Source organism: Physeter macrocephalus, unplaced genomic scaffold (assembly GCF_002837175.3).
Source record: "Physeter macrocephalus isolate SW-GA unplaced genomic scaffold, ASM283717v5 random_772, whole genome shotgun sequence".
NCBI classification, from domain to species: Eukaryota; Metazoa; Chordata; class Mammalia; order Artiodactyla; family Physeteridae; genus Physeter; species Physeter macrocephalus.
Genome location: NW_021146057.1, coordinates 1 through 21,584, shown reverse-complemented (window position 1 = coordinate 21,584; position 21,584 = coordinate 1). Strand labels below are relative to the sequence as shown.

The following is a 21,584-nucleotide window of genomic DNA, read 5'->3' as shown; positions in this document are numbered from 1 at the left end:
GGTGCGCCAGTTGGCGTGCCTCCTCCCGGAGTCCCCGGCCCCAGGTGAGGCCGGCCGTTTGCGGCGGAGGCCGAGGCCGCACTTGCGCGATGGCCCCTTGCAGCACTCCCCCGCCCTCGGCGAATCCTGGGCAGGGAACGTCACGAATTTCCCAATTCCTGGAGAGCTGGCAGCTCCGGGGGTCCCCAGGGGTGGGGGAGTGGGGGTGACGACGCGCCGAGTCCGACCCGGGAGAGGCGGGGAATTGTAGGAAACGGCCGGGAAAGTTAAAGCACAGGGAGGATCCCCTTAAGAGATACCCTGGGAACTGGCCGGTGTGGACCCCTGCAACCCGCTCCGCTCCTTCGCTCCTTCATCTCCCACTGGGCTTCAGCACAGCCAGACCCCAGGGTTCCCAGGATCATGGGGTAGGGAGAGTTACTCCTCCCCGAAAATAAAGGCCTAGAAACCACTCCCCCACCCCCGCACCATCACCCCCGTGTTGTTAAGAGCTGGCTTTGGAACATTCAGACCTAGATCCCAGTCCTGGCCGCTCCTCCACAGCCTCAGTCTACCTGTAAAGTGGGGAGATTATAATCCCTTTTAAGTTTGTTGTGGGTATATAGGATGATATGACACGCAGAACGCTCAACTCAGCGCCTGACCGCAGTGAGAGCTCAAGACAGGGCACTGTTACTGTTATCTGAAGTTAGATGGTGGGAAGCTCTTTCCCCCTCTGGGAAGTAGAGACAGATGATTTTTTCCTCCACCCAAAAAGAGGTCGGAAGAAGAAATGAGGCCCAGCACAGTGCCTGGCACAAATCCGACACGCAAGGAAAATTCATTGAGAAGGCAGATGTTTATTTAGCTTCTGGCCCAGCTCCACCTGGCTCTCCTCCCATTCTCAGGTAGCTTCCATGCTCTGGAATTTCTGCCAGCCCTTATGAGAGCAGTGCTTTAACCCTGCAGCGGGAGAACCTAAATGTCTGCGCCGCCTAGAAAGTGTCACTCTCCCCTCCTACCCACTTCACGCTACGGATAAATTGCAGCCTCAGTCAGAACGTCCAGGGGGAGGCACCTGCCCTAGATCGGTGTTTTTCAAACTACAGGTTCATGCGCAGATAATACGGTAGAATGAAATCTGGAATTGGCAGTCTTAAAAAAAAAAAAAAGGTAGATGGAAAAAAACAGAGATCTGCACATGGCAGAGGTAACTACTGTTAAACCTTTGTTTTGCATATGTTGTGTATCTATACGGGGTTGCCATATAAAATGTTCCTTACAATGGATCGTGGTTTTAAAAAAAAAAGAAATATTTAAAAACACTCGGCCTATATGACACAGGTGATCAGGAGCCAAGCTAGGACGAACCCCAGTGCAGGCCAACCTTCCCAGGCAAGCCAAGGCCCAAGTGGGCCAGGCACTTGCTCAGTCTCTGTGCTAGGCAGTCGGCAGAGACACGGTCCCCCCAAACCTCACACGCTCAAAGTGGAACCCGTGTTTAGTGAGTGTCCGGTCTCAGGCCCTGGCTGGGGACTGGGAAGCAGGTCTGGGGCCCCTTCCCCCAGCATCGCAGGGGGGCCTCAGCAAGATGCTGCAGATTCCTGATGGCCCCCAACCACGGGTTTTCAGGCCCGAGAATTTCAACACACAGCACTCTGCTCCCTACCCCTCCAGTCAGGGCTCAGCCGTGGACTCGCTGATGTCTCTGAGGTTAGAGGACTCCACTCTGTAAGTGTGAGGTCTTTTTCCCATCCTTATCTCCAAAACACTGAGGACCCGAAGATTACTCCTCAAGGCAGGGCTTAGCCTCTCCACGGGGGGGTCCTGTGTTTGTGTCCAGGGCCCCCGCAGCCCAGCCTCTGGCGCTCCCGGCTGTCTGAGGGCGACGGGAGTCCACGCTCCCCCCAGAATCCCATGGTACCTGAGGTACCCCGCAGCCTGGCTCAGGGATGCTTCCACCGAGCGTGCTTCTGCAGCGTGTTCTGCTCCATAAATCGGCGTGGGCAGTGCGGGCACTGGTAGGGGCGCTCCCCGGAGTGGACCCGGCTGTGCTGGGCCAGCTCGCCCGCCTCTCGGAAGCGGCGAGGGCAGAGCGGGCAGCCGTGGGGCCGCCCGCCACCCGCCCGGTGGATGGAATGGTGCCGCGCCAGGTGGCTGGCCCGCTTGAATGCCTTCCCGCAGGTGTCACACTCAAAGGGCTTGACCTCCGAGTGGGTGATGCTGTGTCGCTGAAGGTAAGACATGTACTCGAAGACCCGGGAGCACACTGGGCAGCTGTAGCACTTTTTCTGAGCTGAAGCCCCATCGGGCCCGGACTCTCTCTGAGACTCCTCGTCCACCAGCACGGTGTACGGGACGCCCTGGGTGTCTATGAGCAGGTAGTGGTTGGGCCTCGAAGGGGACGAAGTCTGGGGACATCCTGTGGAGGAGGAAGGTCCGGGTTCTGGGGACCCGCCTGTCCGAGGGGGAGGCGCCTCCATGGCCTCAGCGGAGGGAAGCGCCAGGGGCTGGGGGCAGGGGGACGGCAGCACCAGCATCCGGAGGGGTGACTGAGGCCTGGTGGAGGGGAGAGAGGATGAGAAGGTTACAGTAGAGGAGGGAAGCTCAGCCCCACGGGCTCTGTTCTCCCCTCTCTATGTAACCTACTCAGGAATTCTGCAACCCCCATCCCCTCTCCAGTCCTTCGGCCCTGAACCCTGTGGCCCTCTGTAAGGCTCCTAGGCACCCCCTCCTTGAAAAACCTCTCCGATTCTGTTCCACCACCGACTGTACGCACAGGCTCTCTTTCCTCTATCTTTCCGCTTTGTGCCCCCCTCAGGTCACAGGTTGCCCGCAGGCCCCACCGAATAGACCTCCAGGCCTCTCCCTTGTCTACGCCACTGATCCCAGTCTGGGTGTCAGTCCATCCTACATATTCCACCAAGAAACATTTCCTACACCCTCTATGTGCACTCAGGCCTTCTCAAATGGGCTGCCACGTTGGGAACCCCGTGTCCTAACCCGCCCACCTACCCTCGCCCGGCTACCTGCAGGGTCTCTCCAGTCCGCGCCCATCCACCCCCCCCCCACCCCGCCGTCCTGGCAGTGTCCCACCGCTCTCTAGGGTTCCACCCGCGGCCCGGGCCTTCAAGCCTCTCTAAACAAGTTCTCGGCAGCGCCCCCTCCGAGCCGTCGGAACAGCCCCTCCCCGCCCAGCGCACAGGTACCCGCTCACCCGGCCCCGCCCCTCCCTACGGCCCGCTCCGGCTCCCTCCCGCCTCCCGGCCCCCGTACCCGGTGCAGCAGCCTCTCGGGTCCGGGCGACTCCGGAACGGCCCCGGGCTACTCCCGTGGTTGCAGACGGCGGCGGGTCGGTGGCCTCAGGGTGTCCCCCAAGAGCTGGCGGCGCCGGGTAAGGGGAGAGAAGACCAGGGTAAAGAGGAGAGGGTCCAGGGGAGGGCGGTGGGGGCGGGGCGCCTGGGCCTTCGGGAAACGGCTCCGGCCAGAAACACAGGCCGAGATGAAGGTTCCCAGGTGCTTATGGTCCGGTTTCCATCCCCCAACCCCGCTGCCTGCTTCACCCCGTCCGCCCCCACCGCCCCCATACGCAAATAAGAGCCCTAAAATGGAGTGCGGAATGTTTATTGAGTAAAGGGTGAGGGTGGTGGGTGGAAATGGGGCGACACAGAAATAAGCCAGACCGTGCCCGTGCTCTTTTGTCAAATCTTCCACGCAGACAACCGTTCACCACTTCGGAGCTGACAACCAGGGTTCAGAGAGGTTACGCCGCTTGCAAAGGCTCACACAGCACAGCTGGGCGGAAACTGGGCTCCGACTGGCTCCCAGGCACTGGGAGGGGCAACGACTTGGTCTACATCACACAGCTAGAGAGAGAGAGAAGGAATGTTTCTCCCTTTAGACAGTTGGGGAAACTGAGGCCCAGGATAAGGCAGTAACCTCAGCGGAGTAAGGGAATGTGTGTGGGAGTGACGCTGTGTGGGTCAGACGTGGTGGCCCAGAGAGGGGCCGGACAGCACAGGCCGGGTCTGGAACTTAGTGGAGGCGCACGTGCTGCGCCAGCTCCGCTGCGTCCTGGAAGCGGCGTGGGCAGAGCGGGCAGGTGTGCGGTGGGCCGGCGCGGGCACGGTGCGTGGCACGGTGCCGCGACAGGTGGCTGGAACGCTTGAAGGCCTTGCCGCAGGCGCCGCACGTGAAGGGCTTGAGGTCCGAGTGCGACACGCGGTGGCTCTGCAGCCGCAGAGGGCTGGCAAAGACCCGGGCGCACTCAGGGCAGCTGTAGCCCTTGCGAGGGCCTGGCTCTCCCGGCGGTGCCTCGCGCTGTGGCGGGCCCCGGGGCTCCTCCTCCAACTGCACCGTGTACGTGTAGGGGACCCCGTTGGCGTCGATGAGCAGGTGGCGGCCCAGCCGCGGGGGTCGGGGCCCCGCCGCCGAGGAGGGAGTGGAGGAAGGGCCTTCCGTCTTGGGGAAAGGGGGAGCCTTGGGGGGCGGCGGGTCCATGGTCTCCGGAGAGGAGGACCGAGGGTGGGGTGGCCGCGGCGGCAGCAGCAGCATCTGGAGCGGCAGCTGGGAGCGGCGAAGGGGAGAGAAGTTAAAAATCGCCACTTCCTGGGGAGAGTGTATCAATTCTCACTGCTTGTTACCCTCTCTGTACCACTGACCTACCTTCCCTACAAAAAAAGAAACTGCTTCTAGGCCAGATCGCTCTACTTGCATCAAGCAGCTTCAGGGGCTTCTACAACTAAGCTCAGCATCTCAGGGCCCCGACCTGCCTTTCCTCCCGGGTCCTCCTCTCATCCCCCAGCTGGACCAGAGGGCTTCACCCAGCCACTTCCCTCCTCCTCCACCCCAAAAGCCAATCAGTTTCCAACTCTATTTCCCCCTTTACATCTTCATAGCCTCTTTCATGTCATGCCAGGGCTCTTGCCTCCAGAATTTCTCTAATGGCTCGCTTCCTCTTCTTCCCAGCCCCAGCTCAGGTTGCATCCTCTCCCCCCAGGACCACCGCAGCAGCCTTTCTTTGGCCTCCAGACCCTCCTAGATCTCCATCCCCACTAGGTTCCCTGGAAGGCCTCCCCATCTCTGGATACGGCTGTAGCCTCTCTTGGTACATCCCCGGAGCCCCACTAACCCAATTCCCCACTTTTCACCCAGGGCTCCTCTATCCTGTTCCTACATTTAGCACCTTAAGGTTTCAACATCCTCTCCCATTACCTAACCTGTCCTCGAAATTTCAGGTGTGCCTACCTAGGACGCCTCAACTGCCGGCCTTCTACGTAGCCCACGGCCCATGAACTCTGCCACCTGCTACATCTCCACCCAAGGGTCCCTCTCTCTCCCCAGCCCCTAGGTATAAGCCACTGACATCTTTGCTGTTCCTCTCTATACCCCTCGGGGCCTCCTCTCACTCCCCGTGACACACACCAGGGCCCCGGAGTCCCTCTCCCAAGCCCCCTTCTCCCTCTCTTCTGCATGCATCTGGCATCTTTATGTTCCCATTCCTATCCCTGCTGTAGCCAGCACAGCGCCTCCACCCCTCTTCTCTGCTCCGCTTCCTTCTGTAACCCCAGGGCCCCTGTGTCCCCCTTTCCGCTACGCCCCCAGGACCCCCTCGCTCCCGCCCTCCCGCCCCCAGGAACCCCTCGCTCCCGCACTCCCTCCTGCCTGTCCCCCGAGCCCCGGCTCCTTCCCCGCCGTGCCCCAGCCCCACCCCCACCCCCGTTATCACCAGCCCCCTCCCCCAGCCCTGCCCAGCCTCACGCCGTCCCGGAGCCAGGCTCCTCCCTCCATCCCGGCCCCCGTACCCGGTGCAGTGGCTTCTCGGGTCCGGAGGAGCAAGCCGAGGTCCCGCGCGGCCCGGGCTTCCCCTCGCGAGTGCCGGCGGCGGCGGGACCAAGGCTTGGGGGAGGTCCGGGCCGGCGGCGCCGGGGACGCGGGCGCGGGGGGCGCGGGGGCGCGAGGGGCGGCGGCGTCCCTGGGAAAGGGCGCCGGCCGGAAACGCGCGCGCCGCAAGGAAGGTTCCGCCGCCCCAGAGCCCGCCGCTCTGACGGCGCGCTTTCTTTGAGTATCTAGGGATCGCGAGAAAGGAAAAGGGCCGAGCGCGCGGGAACCACACAGTCCGCCCCCTGCCCCCCGCTCCCTTCCCATCCCCTACGGGAACAGTTCGTTCTCTGGGACAGAGATGGATTAGTAGACGAGGCTGGGCGAGGCTGTCTTTGCCCGAAGTCCCACAAGGAACGGGCGCGCCCAATCCGTCCTCTTCCCACTGCCCGACCCGCCTGCATCCCCTTCCAAACGAGGCAGAGGGCGGGAAGAGCGAAGTTTCTGTCGGCTGGGCAAATGGGGAGACCGAGATGCAGACAGGGCCAAACCCTGCCAGATGCAGAGGTGGGCAAGGGTGGCTCTTCCCATCGAGGAAGGGGGAGACTGAGGCGCAAGGAGCAGCAGCGAGTGTCTGGGTGGTGTCGGCACAAAGCGCGGTGGGCCCGACGCTCCCGCGCGCAGAGAGGAAACCGAGGTCCGGCGGCCGCGTCCTGGTGCAGGAGCGCGTTGACCAGAGAGGGGCAGGGCAGCCAGGCCAGATCCGGAACCTAGTGCGGCGGTCGGCGCCGGGCCGCGCCAGGTGGCCGGAGCGCTGGAAGGCCTGGGGCAGGCGGCGCACACGGAAGGTTGGAACGTCGAGGGCAGCGCTGGGGGGTGCCCGCAGCTAGTCCTCCAGCTGCGCGGTGAACTAGTAGCGAATGCTGCGCGTGTCTACGAGCAGGTCGTGGCGCGGGGGGAACCAGAGGGGGGCGGCCGCTGCAGCTGGGGAGGGGAGGCAGCTGGGGGCACAGAAGGAAGAGAACCGGCGTTAAGGTGGCGCCCAGACCAAGGACCCCGGCTTGGCCAGAGGTGCGTCCGAGAAAGCTGCCGAAAAGAACTTTCTGGGATGATGAAAAAGTTCTATGATCTGCGCGTTGTCCACTGGGACAGCCACTAGCCGCGTGAGGCTATTGCTCATTAGAAATGTGGCTTGAGGACCTGAATTTTAAATGGTATTTCATTTCTCTTAATTTAAATCTAAATAGCCACAGGTGGCTAACCGCTGCCCACCTTACGGTACAGCTCCTAAACCACCCTCAACCAGTTGCAAACTGGAGACCCGCGGGCCAGAGAGGGCACAGTTATATTTGGTTTGGATCACAGATATGTCTTAATGTTTTACTGGGCAATATTTTAAAAATCAGAAAATGCGCACACAAATTGCCAGCTATAGAAAAAAGTCTCTAGATGGGGCAACAGTACACTGAAACTGATTATGCATTCTCAGAAAACCTTCAAGAAACCTCCAAGTGACCCAACAACTGTGATCTTAGGTTTCAATTAAAGATCCTCCAGAACTGTACTGTCCTAAAGGGCAGCCACTGGCCACAGATAGCTCTGAAACGTTTGGCATGTGTCCGGTCTGAACTGAGATGTGTCATAAATGCAAGACACCTAAAAGATTCTGAAGACTGAGTATGAAAAGAGTGTAAAGTATCTCATGAGTGACTTTTATGTTGATAACATTTAGAAATGATACTCTGGGTATACTGACGGGGTTAAGTAAAGTACGTTATTAAATTAATTTCAGCTGTTCCTCTTCACTTTTTAAAGCATGGCTCACTACTGGAAACTGTTGTCCTAGAGGTTCTTCCTCTTTTGTAATTTTATGGGTTGGGGGGCAGTAGGGAGAGTGGAAACTGGTGAACTGAGAGGGTGTGCGCGGTTTAAAGGGGTAACTACACCTTCTGTCTACACCAGGCTTCTCAACTTTGGCACTACTGACATTTTGGGGCTGGATCATTCTTTGTTATGGGGGGGCTGTCCTGTACATTGTAGGTTGTGGAGCAGCGTCCCTGGCCTCCGCGCTTCGGATGCCAGGAGCACCGTCTCACCCCTCAATCTCACTCCCCCCAGCTGTGACAAGAGACTTGGCCAAATGTCCCCCAGGGGGCAACATAGATCCTGGGCTACACAGACAACTACCACCGGAGTCTCCCACCCAGATCCCTTTCTTGAGTTTCAGACCCATGAAACTTGCTTTGTCCATGAGAGCCACGCCCACCCCACCCCACCCCGAACTCTGGAAATAATGACAAGGACCAGCGTTTATTGGGCCCTTCCTATGGTGCCAGCCATCGCTAACTGCACTGCACCCTCAGAGCAGACCCAGGAGGGAGGTGCCACGCGGATGCCTATTTTATAGACGGGGAAACAGAAGCTCCGAGAGGTCACGTGATTGGGACTGAGGTCATACATCCGCTGGACAGCACGTGCTTCTAGCTGACCCCTGAGTCAGAGCTCACGGCCACTGTCTGCAAGCACCTCATGCTTCTCCCCAACCCACTGCCGCCACCGCCCCGGCTCACCGTGACAGCCTCCCCACCCCCCCCCAGTCCCTTCTCTCTATGGCAACACTGCAGCAGTATAATTACGCTAACCCACAGAATCATGTCATCACCTGACCTAAAACCCTCCTTGCTGCTCTTGGAATAAAACTCAGAAGCTGCCATCACCGCGGTGCCGCCCAGCCCACCTGGCCCACTTCAGGGCCTTGTGTTTGCTGTCCTGCCCTCTGGAATATTCCAGCCCCTCACAAGGACACACCCTTTCTGGCCATTCAGGTCTCAACTCGAGTAATCCTTCGTCACTGAAGCGGCTGCTGGTTGTATCCGAGCTCAACTTGGTGAGCAGGTGAGGCCCTGCTCCGTCTGGTCAGGCCATTCCCTCCGCATCTCGTACTGCAGTCCGTAGTGGTCTTGCTCGTTTTCGGATTTGCTACTTTACTGCCTGCTTTTCCCGCTCTGTCCTAGGCAACATTCTACCCTCAGAACCTAGCAAAGGTCTGGGGACAGGGTAGGGGCTCGGTTCAATATTGGTTGAATGAATGAATTCAGTCACCCCGTCCAAAGATAAAGCATTATCTCCCCCCACCAAAACAAAACGCCTTGCTTCTCTCCTGGGACAGCATCATGATGAAGCCCCACATCCACACCAGTCTGGAACCTCTAACGCCCTCATCCTGCCCCCACCACTTCCACACTCCCCAAAGCCAGAAGGCACCAAGTTCTGTCCCTCCCTCATCCTGAATGTTCCCCTCTGCTCCCCAAGCCCCAGCTCTGGCCCCTCCCTCCTGCCCAGGGCCCCCGCCCTCCTCGACACTCTTCTCACAGCTGTCTCATATGTAACCTCTGCACAAAATCTTGTCACGGCCCCCATGACCCTCAGGACCAAGTCCCCAGGTCCCTCGGCCTGGGGTTTGAAGCCCTTCATGAGGTGGCCCGGCCAATCCGCCTCATCCCAGCCCCACATGGCACCTCACGGCCCCCTAATGGGACCTAGGGAGGTGGCGCTAGGAAAGCACTCCAGCCAACAACTCACACCCGCAAAGGAAAGGCTCCCACCTGTGTTCCAGCCCTACTCCTGCAATTAAAAAAGAATCAAAACTAACGAACGTTATCTGCACCTGTCTCAGCAGGCACCACGAGTTGCTATAAAGAAGCGATGGAGCAGTAGGTGCTGCCTTCGTGTTAGGTGAGTTCGCAGCTCACCTGATAAGGATGTTTCATGCTATCCCATCTTACAGATTGGGAAACTGAGTTCCAGAATGGGATGGTGATCTATCTCAGGCTATAAAAAGAGGCTGTGGCAGAGTCAGGGATTCAGCAAGAGACTCCTGCTTCTCACCCCCAGCCAGGATGGCTGGGAACCACAAGCCATTCCCTATTTCAGGATGAGGAAACTGAGGCCCAGAGAGGCAGCCTCAGGTCACACAGCAAGTAAACAGTGAGGCCAAAATCCCAGCCTCTACCTTCTGTACCAGAAACAAGAGATTCTATGGAGCCCCTGCAGTCTCTCCATGGTCCAGGAAATTCCTTCCAGCCAAGTGGTCCAGAACGCGCTGCGCCAGCTGCCCGGCATCCTGAAAACGTCAGAACACAGCGGGCCGGTGTGAGCCCGACCCAACCGGAGCTGGCATATGAAGCGATACCTCGCCGCCGGGGCGCTTGAAGGCCTTGCCACAGACGAAGGGCCGGAGTTCTGAGTGGGAGATGCTGTAGCTCCTGCGGTGCGGGCAGCTCTTGAGGACCTGAAACACTGGGTACAACTGAAGCCTTGCGGGGGGGGAGGGCTCCAGCCAGGGGGCCTCCTCCGTGTGCACGTACAGGGAACACCATTCCTGTCGGTGAGCAGGTGACGGCCCCTGAGAGGCGGGCTGAGGCCGCTGGATGGGGATGGCGAGGGTGGAGGAAGAGGAGGGGGCCGGCTTAGGGGCGGGGACCACCCTAGGGAGGGAGGGGCCCATGGCCTCCAGAGTCAAGGTACACTTTGGGAGGCTGAGGGGAGGACAGACGGGCGAGTAGATGAAGTTCTTTCTCCGGAATTCACCAGTTCAAAGCCTCTCCACCCCGCGGCCCGCGAGTCTAAGCGAGTGACCCAGCGGACGCACCGCTCGGGCCTCTCCGGTCGCCCGGAGCTCAGCGCCTACCTCCCGGCGCCGGCTCGCGGTGCGGAGGTCTCTCGGGTCCGAGCGCGGTGGGAAGCGGCTCGAGGGGCGGCCCCAGGATGTCCGACGCGCGGGGTGATGGACTCGGAGAGCCCGGAGACGGCTCCCACTCCTGCCTCCATCTCGGCCAGACGCGGCCCCAGAAATCCGCCCCGGCTGGAAACAAACACCCGCGAACAACGGTTCCGGGTGTCTGCCCGCCTCACTTCTCTGCAATAAGGGGGAGAAAAGCCAATACAAAGTCATTGGCGACGTGGTAGATACAGAGGGAGGGAAGACAAAAGGGATGGCTTTTTGTCCGAAAAGTTGTGACTTTTCTTTAAAAGTCACTTTATCTATGGTTTCCCTGGCAGTCCAGTGGTTAAGACTTCGCCTTCCAATGGAGGGGGTGCGGGTTCGAGTTGGATCCCTGGTCTGGGAGCTAGGATCCCACACGCCCGGCAGCCAAAAAACCAAAACATAAACAACAGAAGCAATATTGTAACAAACTCAACAAAGACTTTTAAAAAAATGTCGCACATTAAAAAAAAAAAGGTCACTGTATCCTTCTGGGCTCGAGAAGGAACTAGTCGTTCTAAAATAAGAAAGGCTTTCTTCAATAGGAAAGAAAATAGAACGTCTACCTACAAATAGGAACCGAAACCAGAAAGGGCTAGTGAGTGGTCGGCTGCTACACAGCAAAGACAAAAAGCCAGAATTATTCAGCCGGTGGGACAGCTGAGGAAACCCAGGCCTTGTGATTTAATGTGTTACATGGCAAGAAAATGGAGTCAGGTATCATTCTCCGTGTTGGTGGTAAAACCAAGGCCAGAGAGGGATAGTCACTGGCCCTGGGTCACACAGCTAGTCGGGGCTGGCTTGTATGATGCCAGTCCCTCCACAGGGCTGGAGTGGTGGAGGGAAGTGACATCTGGGTCTGGAGTACACCTGAACTCCTGGCCTCAGTCTCCACAGCCATCCAAGAAGTCCTGCCCTGGTGAATACACTGCGATGCATTGGGCCACCCCCTGGAAAGTGGGCATCCCACCCCAGGTGGGTTAGCCGGTGCTGGCTGTGGTGGCTGGAGCACTTGAATGCCTTCCCACAGGGGGCACACACTTAGGGGCAGAGTTCCGAGTGCAGGACACGATGCTACCTGAGGTAAAACAGGCTCTTACACGTTTTTAAGCACACGGGGCAGAAGTGTGATGGGAGCTGGCCCATCTCTTCTTGCATCACCCTGAGCTGCTTCCCCAAGCCACACAGTAGGATGTGTGTGGTGATCAGTAAGTGACCACTTGAGCTTGGGGGCAGAGGTGAGGACAAAACAGGTGACTGAGTTTGAGATGCATCCCGGGACATTCCCAGTTTTAAAACTGAGAGGAAGAAACAAAGAAGAACAAGACAAGAACACAGATGTCTCAGCAGATTTGGCAAATTGCTACCATCTGGCCGCTAACAGGGAGGAGAGAATTCATCCCTAGTTTTCAAATGGGTTATTGAGGCCAGAGAGTGAACCCACCAGTCACAAAGCCCACACGGTGCAGTTAAAACCCAGGGTCCCTGCCTCTTGGGTAAGGCTAAAGGGGAAAAGGAGACCAGTAATGGCCCTGGGAGGTGAGGGCATCTTTCTTGCTACTTTCTCCTGCTTCCCCTGCCACCCACAGACTTGCACCACACCCCAAGGCTGGAGATCACTCAGTCTTAACAGGGACAGCCCAGAAAAGGGTGTTGCCTTGTCCACTAGAGATGCCAGGGTCTAGCTCTGCAACCGTCATCTCTCAAGCTGGACGCTGGCAACTTGGGAAAGATTCCCAGCACGTGGCTCCCCAAAGGCATCAGTTTTGTGCCCATATTAGGAGCAGACTCAGTCTGCCCTAATACACCAGGACGTGCTGAGCCAGGTCCCTGGCAAGCCTGGCCCGCCGGGGGGATAGAAGGAGCAGGTGCAGGGAGCCCGGTGGATGAGCGGAGGCTGGCAAAGACTGCTGGGGCATTTGAAGGCCCGGCCACAAGTCTCAGAGATGAAGCGCCAGGTGACTGATGTGTGAGGCCATAGGCCTTGAGACAGACAGCATTCTGGAAGCCCTGCAGGCACTCGGGACAGCGGTACGCTGGGCAAAACTTCCTGCTTGTCATCGCGCTTCTCCACTTGCACTGTGTATATGTAGGTGTATTGTATGCCCGTCCAGTCAGAGGCTGAAGGCCCAGAGAAAGAGGAGGAGGAGGAGGAAGGGCCAACTTGTGGGAGGAGCACTTGACTGGAGCGGGGGAACCCACAGTTTGTTTGTTTGTTTGTTTTGTGGTACGCGGGCCTCTCACTCTTGTGGCCTCTCCCATTGCGGAGCACAGGCTCCGGACGCGCAGGCCCAGCGGCCATGGCTCACAGGCCCAGCCGCTCCGCGGCACGTGGGATCCTCCCGGACCGGGGCGCGAACCCGGTTCCCCTGCATCGGCGGGCGGACGCGCAACCACTGCGCCACCAGGGAAGCCCCGGGAACCCACAGTTGATGAGAATAAAGTCACGGTCATCCTTTTTTTTTTTTTTGGCCACATTGCACGGCATGCGGGATCTTAGTTCCCTGACCAGGGATCGAACCTGCGCCCCCTGCAGTGGAAGCGCAGAGTCTTAACCACTGGACCGCCGGGGAAGGCCCAGTCATGGTCATCCTTGAATCAGAGGAGCAGCTAAAGGAAGGAAAAACTGCATTGACTGAAGGTGCAGAGAGGTAAGATAAGGGTTGAGATGACCAGAGGACCTCTCTGCATCCCCCAATCTTTGCCTACCTACGTCGTCCTCCACCCCCTACTCCTTAAACCCCTCATCTCTCCAAGGGGCTGGAGGACTTTTCATGGGCCTCTCTCTCCATGTGCCCAAACCCTAGACCTTCTAACTCTACCACATCTCCATGCTCCAGGGATTTGCACAGGCCTCTTGCATCTATCTTTCGATTCCTATTATGTGCACTTGGAGTCGTCTTACACGCCCCCAGACTCTGTGGGACCCAGGCTTTACTACATTGCCCTCCGTCTCCTCTTTCAAACTCCTGGTGGGCAGGGTGTCCTTTTCCCTTGTCTCCATTCCTCCCCATCAGGGTATCACTCTTCTCTTCTAGGACCTCCCCCAAACTCTCCGAGTTTCTTTTTCTGCCCAGATCCAAGATTTCTTCCTTTCATGCTGGTCCTGCGACACCATTAAGTGTTTCCATCCACCCAGAAAGAAGTCTCTCACCTCCAGAATCTGTATTCGACCCACTCCACCACCTCCCCACCATCCCTTTCCGAAGCCCACCAAGGCCTCCCTGGTTTCTGCCTTTTCTCTGTTCCCGAGGGGTCCTCCGACACGAACCTCCTCGATCCTCCCCAATCGTCCCCGCAATGGGTCAGTCTTGTACGGTCTTTGCCTCCATCCACCCAGAAAGAAGTCTCTCACCTCCAGAATCTGTATTCGACCCACTCCACCACCTCCCCACCATCCCTTTCCGAAGCCCACCAAGGCCTCCCTGGTTTCTGCCTTTTCTCTGTTCCCGAGGGGTCCTCCGACACGAACCTCCTCGATCCTCCCCAATCGTCCCCGCAATGGGTCAGTCTTGTACGGTCTTCACACGCACCGGGCTGCCCACCCGTCCTCGTGTTCCTGGACCCCTCCTCCAGGCATGGCCTTTGCTGTCCGTGCGCTATGAGGAGAGGCCTCCCGAGAGTCTGATCCCGGGATGCAGGAGGCGAAGAGATTAAACCTTCCGGGAGCCCTAAGTGGAGCCATAGGGCTCCGACCAGCCAGGAGAGGGATGGGGTTCACGAGAAAGCCTTCCGGCCGGAAACACAAACCCTCAAAGGAAGGGTTCCAAGTGCCTTCCGTTCCGCTGGCCTGAATCTCTGTCATTCATTCAACAAATATTTGTTTATAGTGTCTCCCGTACGCCAGCTTCCGGGGGTGAGACCATGAGCCAACCAGACCGAGGTAGTCCCTGCCTTTCTCTACCTGAGAGGCAACAAATGTTATCTGTGTTGCACACCTGCTGCGACAAGGAACTCTCCTAAGCCACCTGGGGGCGACAGAGACCGAAATATTGAAATGTCTGCCCCCACCTTAATAGCCCGAGAAGAGGACTTCAAACGAGAAGCTGTCTCAAATTCAGTCCTAGTGCTTCGCACATGAGGAAACTGAGGCCCAGAGAGGTTACGTGAGACGCTGATGGCCCCAAGCAAGGGGGTGCCAGAGCCAGGATTACATCCTAAATCCTAAAGCGGGGAGGTCTTCACACTTTCTCATCCCAATACCTTCATTTTGGACTTCCCTGGCGGTCCAGTGGTTAAGACTCCGTGCTTCCCTGGTCGGGGGACTAAGATCCCGCTTGCTGCGCTGTGCAAACAAACAAACAAAAAAACTCTAATATCTTCATTATGGGGAAATTGTTCTATGGCCCTCGAGAGTTACAGGATGGAAGCTAAAAGAAGTTTAGGGAAAGAGTTGCCTGAGTGTGAAACAGCCCTCAAGGCTAGCTGTAGATGCTAGCAAGGACAAACCAGAAGGCTGGGCTTCCGAGCTCCCACCCGCACGGAGCCCTGTAAAGTCATGAAGAGCCCCTTCTTGCCTCAGTACAGACTGTCTAGAAGGATTAGGCATTCCATGCGGATTTCATAGCAAACACAAGATGTTAATGAGGCAGCTTAGAAACAGTAGGATTCCAATTCTGGTCGAGAGGCTTGTGGGATCTTAGCTCCCCGACCAGGGATTGAACCCAGGTCCAAGGCAGGGAAAGCACCGAGTCCTAACCGCCGGTCCGCCAGGGAAGTCCCTTCTCCAGGGAAATCTGAAAAACATTGTGTGACACCATTCCCTGGTGACTCAGTTTCCCCATCTGTCATGGAGAGGCCACCATTCTTTGTTTTTCCTTTTAATTTTATTTTTCTATATCGAGATGTAAGTTATGATGGAAGAAATTTTCATATGTTGAGGTATGGGGAAGTCCTTCTGGCTGATACATGATTTGACTTGAACTTTATGCTAACCAGAACAGCCTGCCTTATGGCCTGTCAAATGTACACTGTACAGCTGCGTTAACCATTAAAGAAAAGAACGCATTTAAAATCAAAATGGGGGAGGGGGGTGAACTGGGAGATTGGGATTGACATATATACACCACTATGTATAAAATAGATAACTAATGAGAACCCAGTGTATAGCACAGGGAACTCTACTCAGTGGTCTGTGGTGACCTAAATGGGAAGGGAATCTAAAAAAGAGTGGATATATGTATACGTATGACTGATTCACTTTGCTGTACAGCAAGAAACTAACACAACATTGTAAAGCAACTATACTCCAATAAAAATTAATTTAAAAAATAAATAAGTGAAAGGAAAAAAAAAAAATCAAAATGGAGTCACTATGGTTCAGGCATCCAAAATGGAGCTGGGTGGCCATTGTAGATGTGGTTTCAGACACGTTCCTGCATCACTGAGAACTTGAATCTTCCAAACTGCATCAGACTCAAGGCCACCACCAGCCATTCTCAAAAGAGTATTTGCTAGTAGTGGCCAGCTGCCACCTTACAGCACATCTCATCTTGGCCTAATCCTATTTCAAGCGCTCAACACCGATGCACAGCTGGTGACTACCATATTGGACAGACAAATCTAGAGGAGGCCAACTAACAAACAGGCAGCTACAATGTAAGGTCATAAGTGCAATGACAGGGCACTCCAGGGGGCCAGAAGGGGCTCATGACCCAACTGGGGGAGAAGTATAGAACTGGAAAGTTTGGGAATTCCCTAGCCGTCCAGTGGTTAGGACTCCACGCTTCCACTGCAAGGGGCATGGGCTCATCGCTGGTCGGGGAACTAAGATCCCACAAGCTGTGCAGTGCAGCCAAAAAACTAAAAGAAAAATAATTGGAAAGTTTTCCTGGAGGTGACATCTGAGTTCAGTCTTGGAGGACAAGAGAGTTAGCCAGGCCTTGGGAACAGTGAATGCAGTTCCAAGCAGAGTGAAAAGTAGGGGCAAAAGCCAGGACAGAAAACAGCCCAACTATTCTTCTTTCAGAGTGTCTAAGCATCATGTGCCCAGCCAGGGACGATGCTGACTGCAGACAACAAGGACCAGACTGAAGAACATGGAGTTTGTGCTGCAGGCATCACAGGAGAGTCTGGAGCTAGTCAGGGAACTATCATGTGAGGGCTTCACAGGGATTCCGGTGGAACTGGCAGCCTGAAGGGGTGCCTCACCCAGCCTGGGAGCCTGAGGTAGGCAGGAGTCAGACGTTGCTTTCTGGAGGAAATAAGGCCTGAAAAAATGGCCAGGATCCCCCAGGAAAGGTTACTCTGGGCAGCAAGACCAGCCTAAGACCTGGCGCCTGGAGAAATGAAAGTGTGAGTGTTTCAGTGGGGGTGTGACACACGTTGTGTGTCTCAAATGATGAGAGAGGAGGCTGGAGAGCTTGGCGGGCACTACAACATGCAGGGCTTCCAACTCCAGGCAGAGGAGTTGGGATTTTTGTCTTGCGGTAAGCCCTCTTGCCGTGGAAGGATTCTGAGCTGGGAAAGGACAAGATTAGTTCCAAATTTTTGAAAGGTCTGTTTGCTTATGTTGGCGGGCTAGAGAGTGGAAGCTGGGGGACTGTGGAACAGTCTGGTGCTGAAATCTACATGAGAAAGAACGAGGTTTGAGCTACGGAAGGGGCGGTGGGGATTGAGAAATCCCTCCAAAATCTTGGTGTCAATGCTCAAATGCCTGATTTTAATGCCCTCAAGAATTTCAGAGCTGCAGAGTCAACATGCGAAAATAATACTAGCATTACTTCCCACGTGTTACATACTGTCCGTGCAAAGACATTATTATGCTAGGTACTTCCATACGTGATTTTATTTAATTTCTCTAAGAGGTTAATCCGTTCAGTTTTCAGTGAGAAAACTGAGGCGCAGAGAGGGAGTTCATTGCTCAAGGGCACGGTGGTAGCGACTACGCGAGATGCGGCGGCCCGACATCCCACACCACACGCCAAAACCCCCAGCCCTCGACCAGAGTCTTTTCTTTTGCGTCTTTAGTTCCCACCTTCAGAGGCCAACTCCCTTCCCCGCACCTCCCTCCGTTTCAGAGGCCAACTCCCTTCCCCGCACCTCCCTCCGTTTCCCCCCCACCCCGCCCCCTCGTAGCCCTTCTAGCCCTGGCCAGCCTCTCTATGGTTCCCTCCCTCCCACCCCTCTACCCACACGCTGCCTCTCTTTTGCCTCCCACCCCGGTCCCTCTATCCACAGCCAACTTCTCTATGGTCCCCCTTCTCCCTAGTTCTCTGCTTATCGGCTCCTCCTCTAAACTCCACAATATCGGCCATCAGCCCCCCGACTCCACACTCAATACCGATGCATACTGCCTCTGAGCTGCCTGTCTGGTCAGGCCGAGCGGAAACGGCTGCCAATGGGGAAGTGCTTTTAGGGAAGGCCCTGCAAAGGAGGGACCCCGCACTTATAAGGGGTGACCCTGCGCTAAAGCGGCCCATTTCAGGCCCTTTGCGAAAATGCTCTGGCTGGAAACACGAGGCCCAGAGAGGAAGGATCCAATTTGCACTTGGGCCCACCTCTAATAAGTGGGATCCCAAAAGGCTTACTCTCTATAGGAGTTTCCTGTCTCTCCTTTCATTTTTGTTCCGACAGTGTCAGAGACAGACAAGGAAATCGGGAAATGCCCACCTCCTTAAATGAGGCCAAGAATGGGGAAGGAACTTGCCCAAAACTAGTCAACCAGGAACCAAATGGGAATCAAGCCAGGGTCTCCTGGTTCCCAGTTCCCAGAACCTCAGTGGTTTTTCTGTTTTAAAATAGGTTAAGTAGATAGTAACAGCAAGGCTCCTAAAAGAGGCATGCAGGACCATCACATCCAGGTTCCAGTCTGATTCCCAACCCGATCTACAAGGATTCTCCTTAACACATAGCAAAGCAGATGTAATTCTTTCCTTCAAAAGTAGTTAAGCATAACTGCAGAGATGGATTCACCGTGAAGCTAATGAACCTTAAGCTTCCAAGGCTTCTCAGTTGCACAAGGCTTTCCCTGGGTAGTGAGTGTTGACAATTCAAAGAGTACTTAAGATTAGTCACTGCTTAAAACAAAAAACAAAAAACTTGCACCTAAATGTCCAGCGACAGATGAATGGCTAAAGAAGACGGGCCACGTATATACAATGGAATATTACTAAGCCATAAAAAAAAGAATGAAATCATGCCATTTGCAGCAATATGGATGGACCTAGAGATGATCATATTAAATGAAGTCAGAGACAGACATATATCATATGATATCACTTATATGTGGAATCTAAAATATGATACATATGAACTTATATACAAAACAGAAAAAGACCCTACAGACACAGAAAACAAGCTCATGGTTACCAAAGGGGAAAGGTGTGGGGGGAGAGGGATAAATTAGGAGCTTGGGATCAACATATACACACTACTACATATAAAATAGATAACCAACAAGGACCTACTGTATAGCACAGGGAACTCTACTCAATATTGTGTAATAACCTATAAGGGAAAAGAATCTGAAAAAGAATATATATATATATCTTCAAATCACTGTGCTGTACAACTGAAACTAACACAACCTTGTAAATCAATTACGCTTCAACTTAAACAGTTTTTTAAAGGATAAATAACATATTTAAAAAAAACTTGCAACACTCTGCAACCTTAAATTCATAGGTGAAGGAAACTTGCTTAGAATTTTCCCAAACTTGACAACAATACTAACATAACTGTGAATCTGAAATTAAAATTTCTTAAGTTAATAGTAAAGAAATGTTTTGATCAATCACATTATAGGAAAGATCAGATAATCTTTCTATTCTCTCTACAGAAAATGATATTATAATATTGTTGTCATATAAAAAGCCAATCAAAGAAAATAGAGGGAAAGCATTATAGAGCTGAGTCAGGTAGTAAACTAATTAAAATGCTATCGATATGTGCTTTTCAATTTCCGGGGTTGTGCGTGGTAACTGTCACCTTTTTAATTTTGTAATTGGTTGCGACTTATTTTCTCATGCTAGATAAATGTTCTCTTGTATACCTTTCTTTTGTATTTTAAATTTTGTATTTCTAAGCCGTACAAGCTTCACACCCTACAAAACCTGGATCCGACCCTGCTCCGACACTCAGTGTGTTCTCAGTAAACACTAGTGGGACTTCCCTGGTGGCGCAGTGGTTAAGAATCCGCCTGCCAATGCAGGGGACACGGGTTCGAGCCCTGGTCCGGGAAGATCCCACATGCCGCGGAGCTCCTAAGCCCGTGCGCCACAACTACTGAGCCTGCGCTCTAGAGCCCGCGAGCCCCAACTCCTGAAGCCCGCGCGCCTAGAGCCCGTCCATGCTCCGCAACAAGAGAAGCCACCGCAATGGGAAGCCCGCGCACCGCGCACCGCAACAAAAAATTGATTTTTTTTCCGTCCCCCGCATCGGCAGGCGGACTCTCCACCGCTGCGCCACCAGGGAAGGCCTAATTAATTAGTTTTTTTTTAAAAAGAAATGTTTGTTGAATGAGTGAACACATATACCATTTTAGAATAAATAAATAAACACACACTAGTTGTTATTGCATTATTGTAAACCTGCAGACCCAATAGGGAGGCTTGAGGATGATGTACAACTTAAGCATGACTGTTGGCTTAGGACTTCAGACAGCCACAGTCACCATCTTCTTACCCATCCACACACCTGCGTATGGATTCATTAATTCAATACATGGCTGCTGCATACCTGTATTCAGTCCTGAAGGCCCAGACACGAGTGTGGGTGCTGGAGACACAGCAGGAAACTATACAGACGTGGTCTCTGCCTTCAGGGAGCTTACAGTCTGGTAAGAATTGCCCATGGGATTGATTTGATGTTTCCAAAAATCAGATGTAAAAAATCGTCTACAAGCTCCCTCCACCCCACATTTTATTATGGAAAGTTCCTTTTCTTTCTTTCTTTTTTTTCTTTTTTAATCTTTTGGCCACACCACACAGCATGTGGGATCTTAGTTCCCTGACCAGGGAATTGAACCCCGGGGCCCCTGCATTGGCAGCGTGGAGTCTTACCTACTGGACCATCAGGGAAGTCCCAGAAATTTTCAACCACAGAGAAAAGTTGAAAGAATCGCATGGTGAACATGCATACGCTTATTATATAGGCTTATAACTTTTAAATATTACTTAGAGGTTGATCCTAAAAGAGCATCATGTTCAGCTGATTCTTTTTTTTTTTTTTAAGATTTAATTTTATTTATTTTTTGGCTGCACTGGGTCTTCATTGCTGTGCATGGGCTTGTCTCTAGTGCGGCGAGCGGGGGCTTCTCTTGTTGTGGAGCACAGGCTCTAGCCACGCACGCTTCAGTAGTTGTGGTGTGCAGGCTCAGTAGTTGTGGCTCATGGGCTCTAGAGCAGAGGCTCAGTAGTTGTGGTGTGCGGGCTCAGTAGTTGTGGCACACGGGCTCAGTAGTAGTGGCTCACGGGCTCTAGGCTCAGTAGCTGTGGCGCACAGGCTCAGTAGTTGCGGCACGTGGGCTCAGTACTTGCGGCACGTGGGCTCAGTAGTTGTGGCACGCGGGCTCCAGAGCACAGGCTCAGTGGTTGTGGTGCACGGGCTTAGTTACTCCGCGGCATGTGGGATCTTCCCGGACCAGGGCTCGAACCCGTGTCCCCTGCGTTGGCAGGCGGATTCTCATCCACTGTGCCACCAGGGAAGACCCTCGACTGATTCTTTTTTTCACAGCTTTATTGAGATCTAACTCACATGCCATATAATTCACCCATTTAAAGTGTACAATTCGTCACAGGTATGTGCAGGGTCACCACAGTCAACCTTAGAACGCTGCGTCCCCTCGGAAGGAAAACCTGTACCCTTTAGCTGTCACGTTCTTACTCCCTCAATTCCACTCTACCTCCCACCCCAAGGAGCCGCTCATCTACTTTCTGTCTCTATAGATTTCCCTGTTCTGCACATCTCATATGAATGGGATAATAAACTGTGATCTTCTGTGTCAGCTTCACTCGCTATTAAAAAAAAGTGAAGCACAGTTGATTTAAATACTATACCAGTTTCAGGTGTATAGCATGGT

The 21,584-nt window shown here is 54.5% G+C and overlaps 3 protein-coding genes across 15 annotated transcripts; all 3 read right to left on the bottom strand.

The window, feature by feature from the left end:
- Positions 1 to 203: 203 nt before the first annotated feature.
- On the bottom strand, positions 204 to 3,384 carry ZNF581 (zinc finger protein 581). 4 transcript variants are annotated; one of them, XM_007103226.3, is made up of 2 exons: positions 3,256 to 3,384; positions 204 to 2,538 (listed from the first exon to the last, which is right to left on the bottom strand). In XM_007103226.3, the coding sequence occupies exon 2, from the start codon at positions 2,517 to 2,519 to the stop codon at positions 1,926 to 1,928; it is 594 nt and encodes a 197-aa protein (XP_007103288.1). In that variant the 5' UTR covers positions 2,520 to 2,538; positions 3,256 to 3,384; the 3' UTR covers positions 204 to 1,925. The 4 variants fall into 4 exon arrangements, with proteins under 4 accessions (XP_007103288.1, XP_028342073.1, XP_028342071.1 ...); XM_028486272.1 differs by lacking the exon at positions 3,256 to 3,384 and adding an exon at positions 3,197 to 3,213; XM_028486270.1 differs by lacking the exon at positions 3,256 to 3,384 and adding an exon at positions 3,076 to 3,092.
- Positions 3,385 to 3,587: 203 nt separating this feature from the next.
- ZNF580 (zinc finger protein 580) lies at positions 3,588 to 9,985 on the bottom strand. Of its 7 annotated transcripts, none has more exons than XM_028486274.1 (3): positions 9,467 to 9,985; positions 8,608 to 8,845; positions 3,588 to 4,545 (listed from the first exon to the last, which is right to left on the bottom strand). In XM_028486274.1, the coding sequence occupies exon 3, from the start codon at positions 4,531 to 4,533 to the stop codon at positions 4,015 to 4,017; it is 519 nt and encodes a 172-aa protein (XP_028342075.1). In that variant the 5' UTR covers positions 4,534 to 4,545; positions 8,608 to 8,845; positions 9,467 to 9,985; the 3' UTR covers positions 3,588 to 4,014. The 7 variants fall into 7 exon arrangements, with proteins under 7 accessions (XP_028342075.1, XP_028342076.1, XP_028342077.1 ...); XM_028486275.1 differs by having other exon boundaries at positions 9,552 to 9,985; XM_028486276.1 differs by having other exon boundaries at positions 9,812 to 9,985.
- On the bottom strand, positions 3,588 to 15,767 carry LOC129391911 (uncharacterized). Of its 4 annotated transcripts, none has more exons than XM_055083301.1 (3): positions 14,768 to 15,767; positions 10,490 to 10,717; positions 3,588 to 3,845 (listed from the first exon to the last, which is right to left on the bottom strand). In XM_055083301.1, exons 1-3 carry the CDS (start codon positions 14,771 to 14,773, stop codon positions 3,762 to 3,764), a joined length of 318 nt encoding a protein of 105 aa, XP_054939276.1. In that variant the 5' UTR covers positions 14,774 to 15,767; the 3' UTR covers positions 3,588 to 3,761. The 4 variants fall into 4 exon arrangements, with proteins under 4 accessions (XP_054939276.1, XP_054939272.1, XP_054939273.1 ...); XM_055083297.1 differs by lacking the exon at positions 14,768 to 15,767 and adding an exon at positions 14,098 to 14,575; XM_055083298.1 differs by lacking the exon at positions 14,768 to 15,767 and adding an exon at positions 14,110 to 14,575.
- Between the last annotated feature and the right edge of the window lie 5,817 nt (positions 15,768 to 21,584).

Bases quoted from the DNA above. Each gene is read 5' to 3' on its own strand.
- ZNF581 (XM_007103226.3), bottom strand. From the start codon at position 2,519: ATGCTGGTGCTGCCGTCCCCCTGCCCCCAGCCCCTGGCGCTTCCCTCC.
- LOC129391911 (XM_055083297.1), bottom strand. From the start codon at position 14,369: ATGACAGAGATTCAGGCCAGCGGAACGGAAGGCACTTGGAACCCTTCC. The intron at 10,718-14,097 runs GTGCGTGTGAAG...CCCTTATTGCAG, and splicing joins GAGGACGGGTGGGCAGCCCG to AGAAGTGAGGCGGGCAGACA.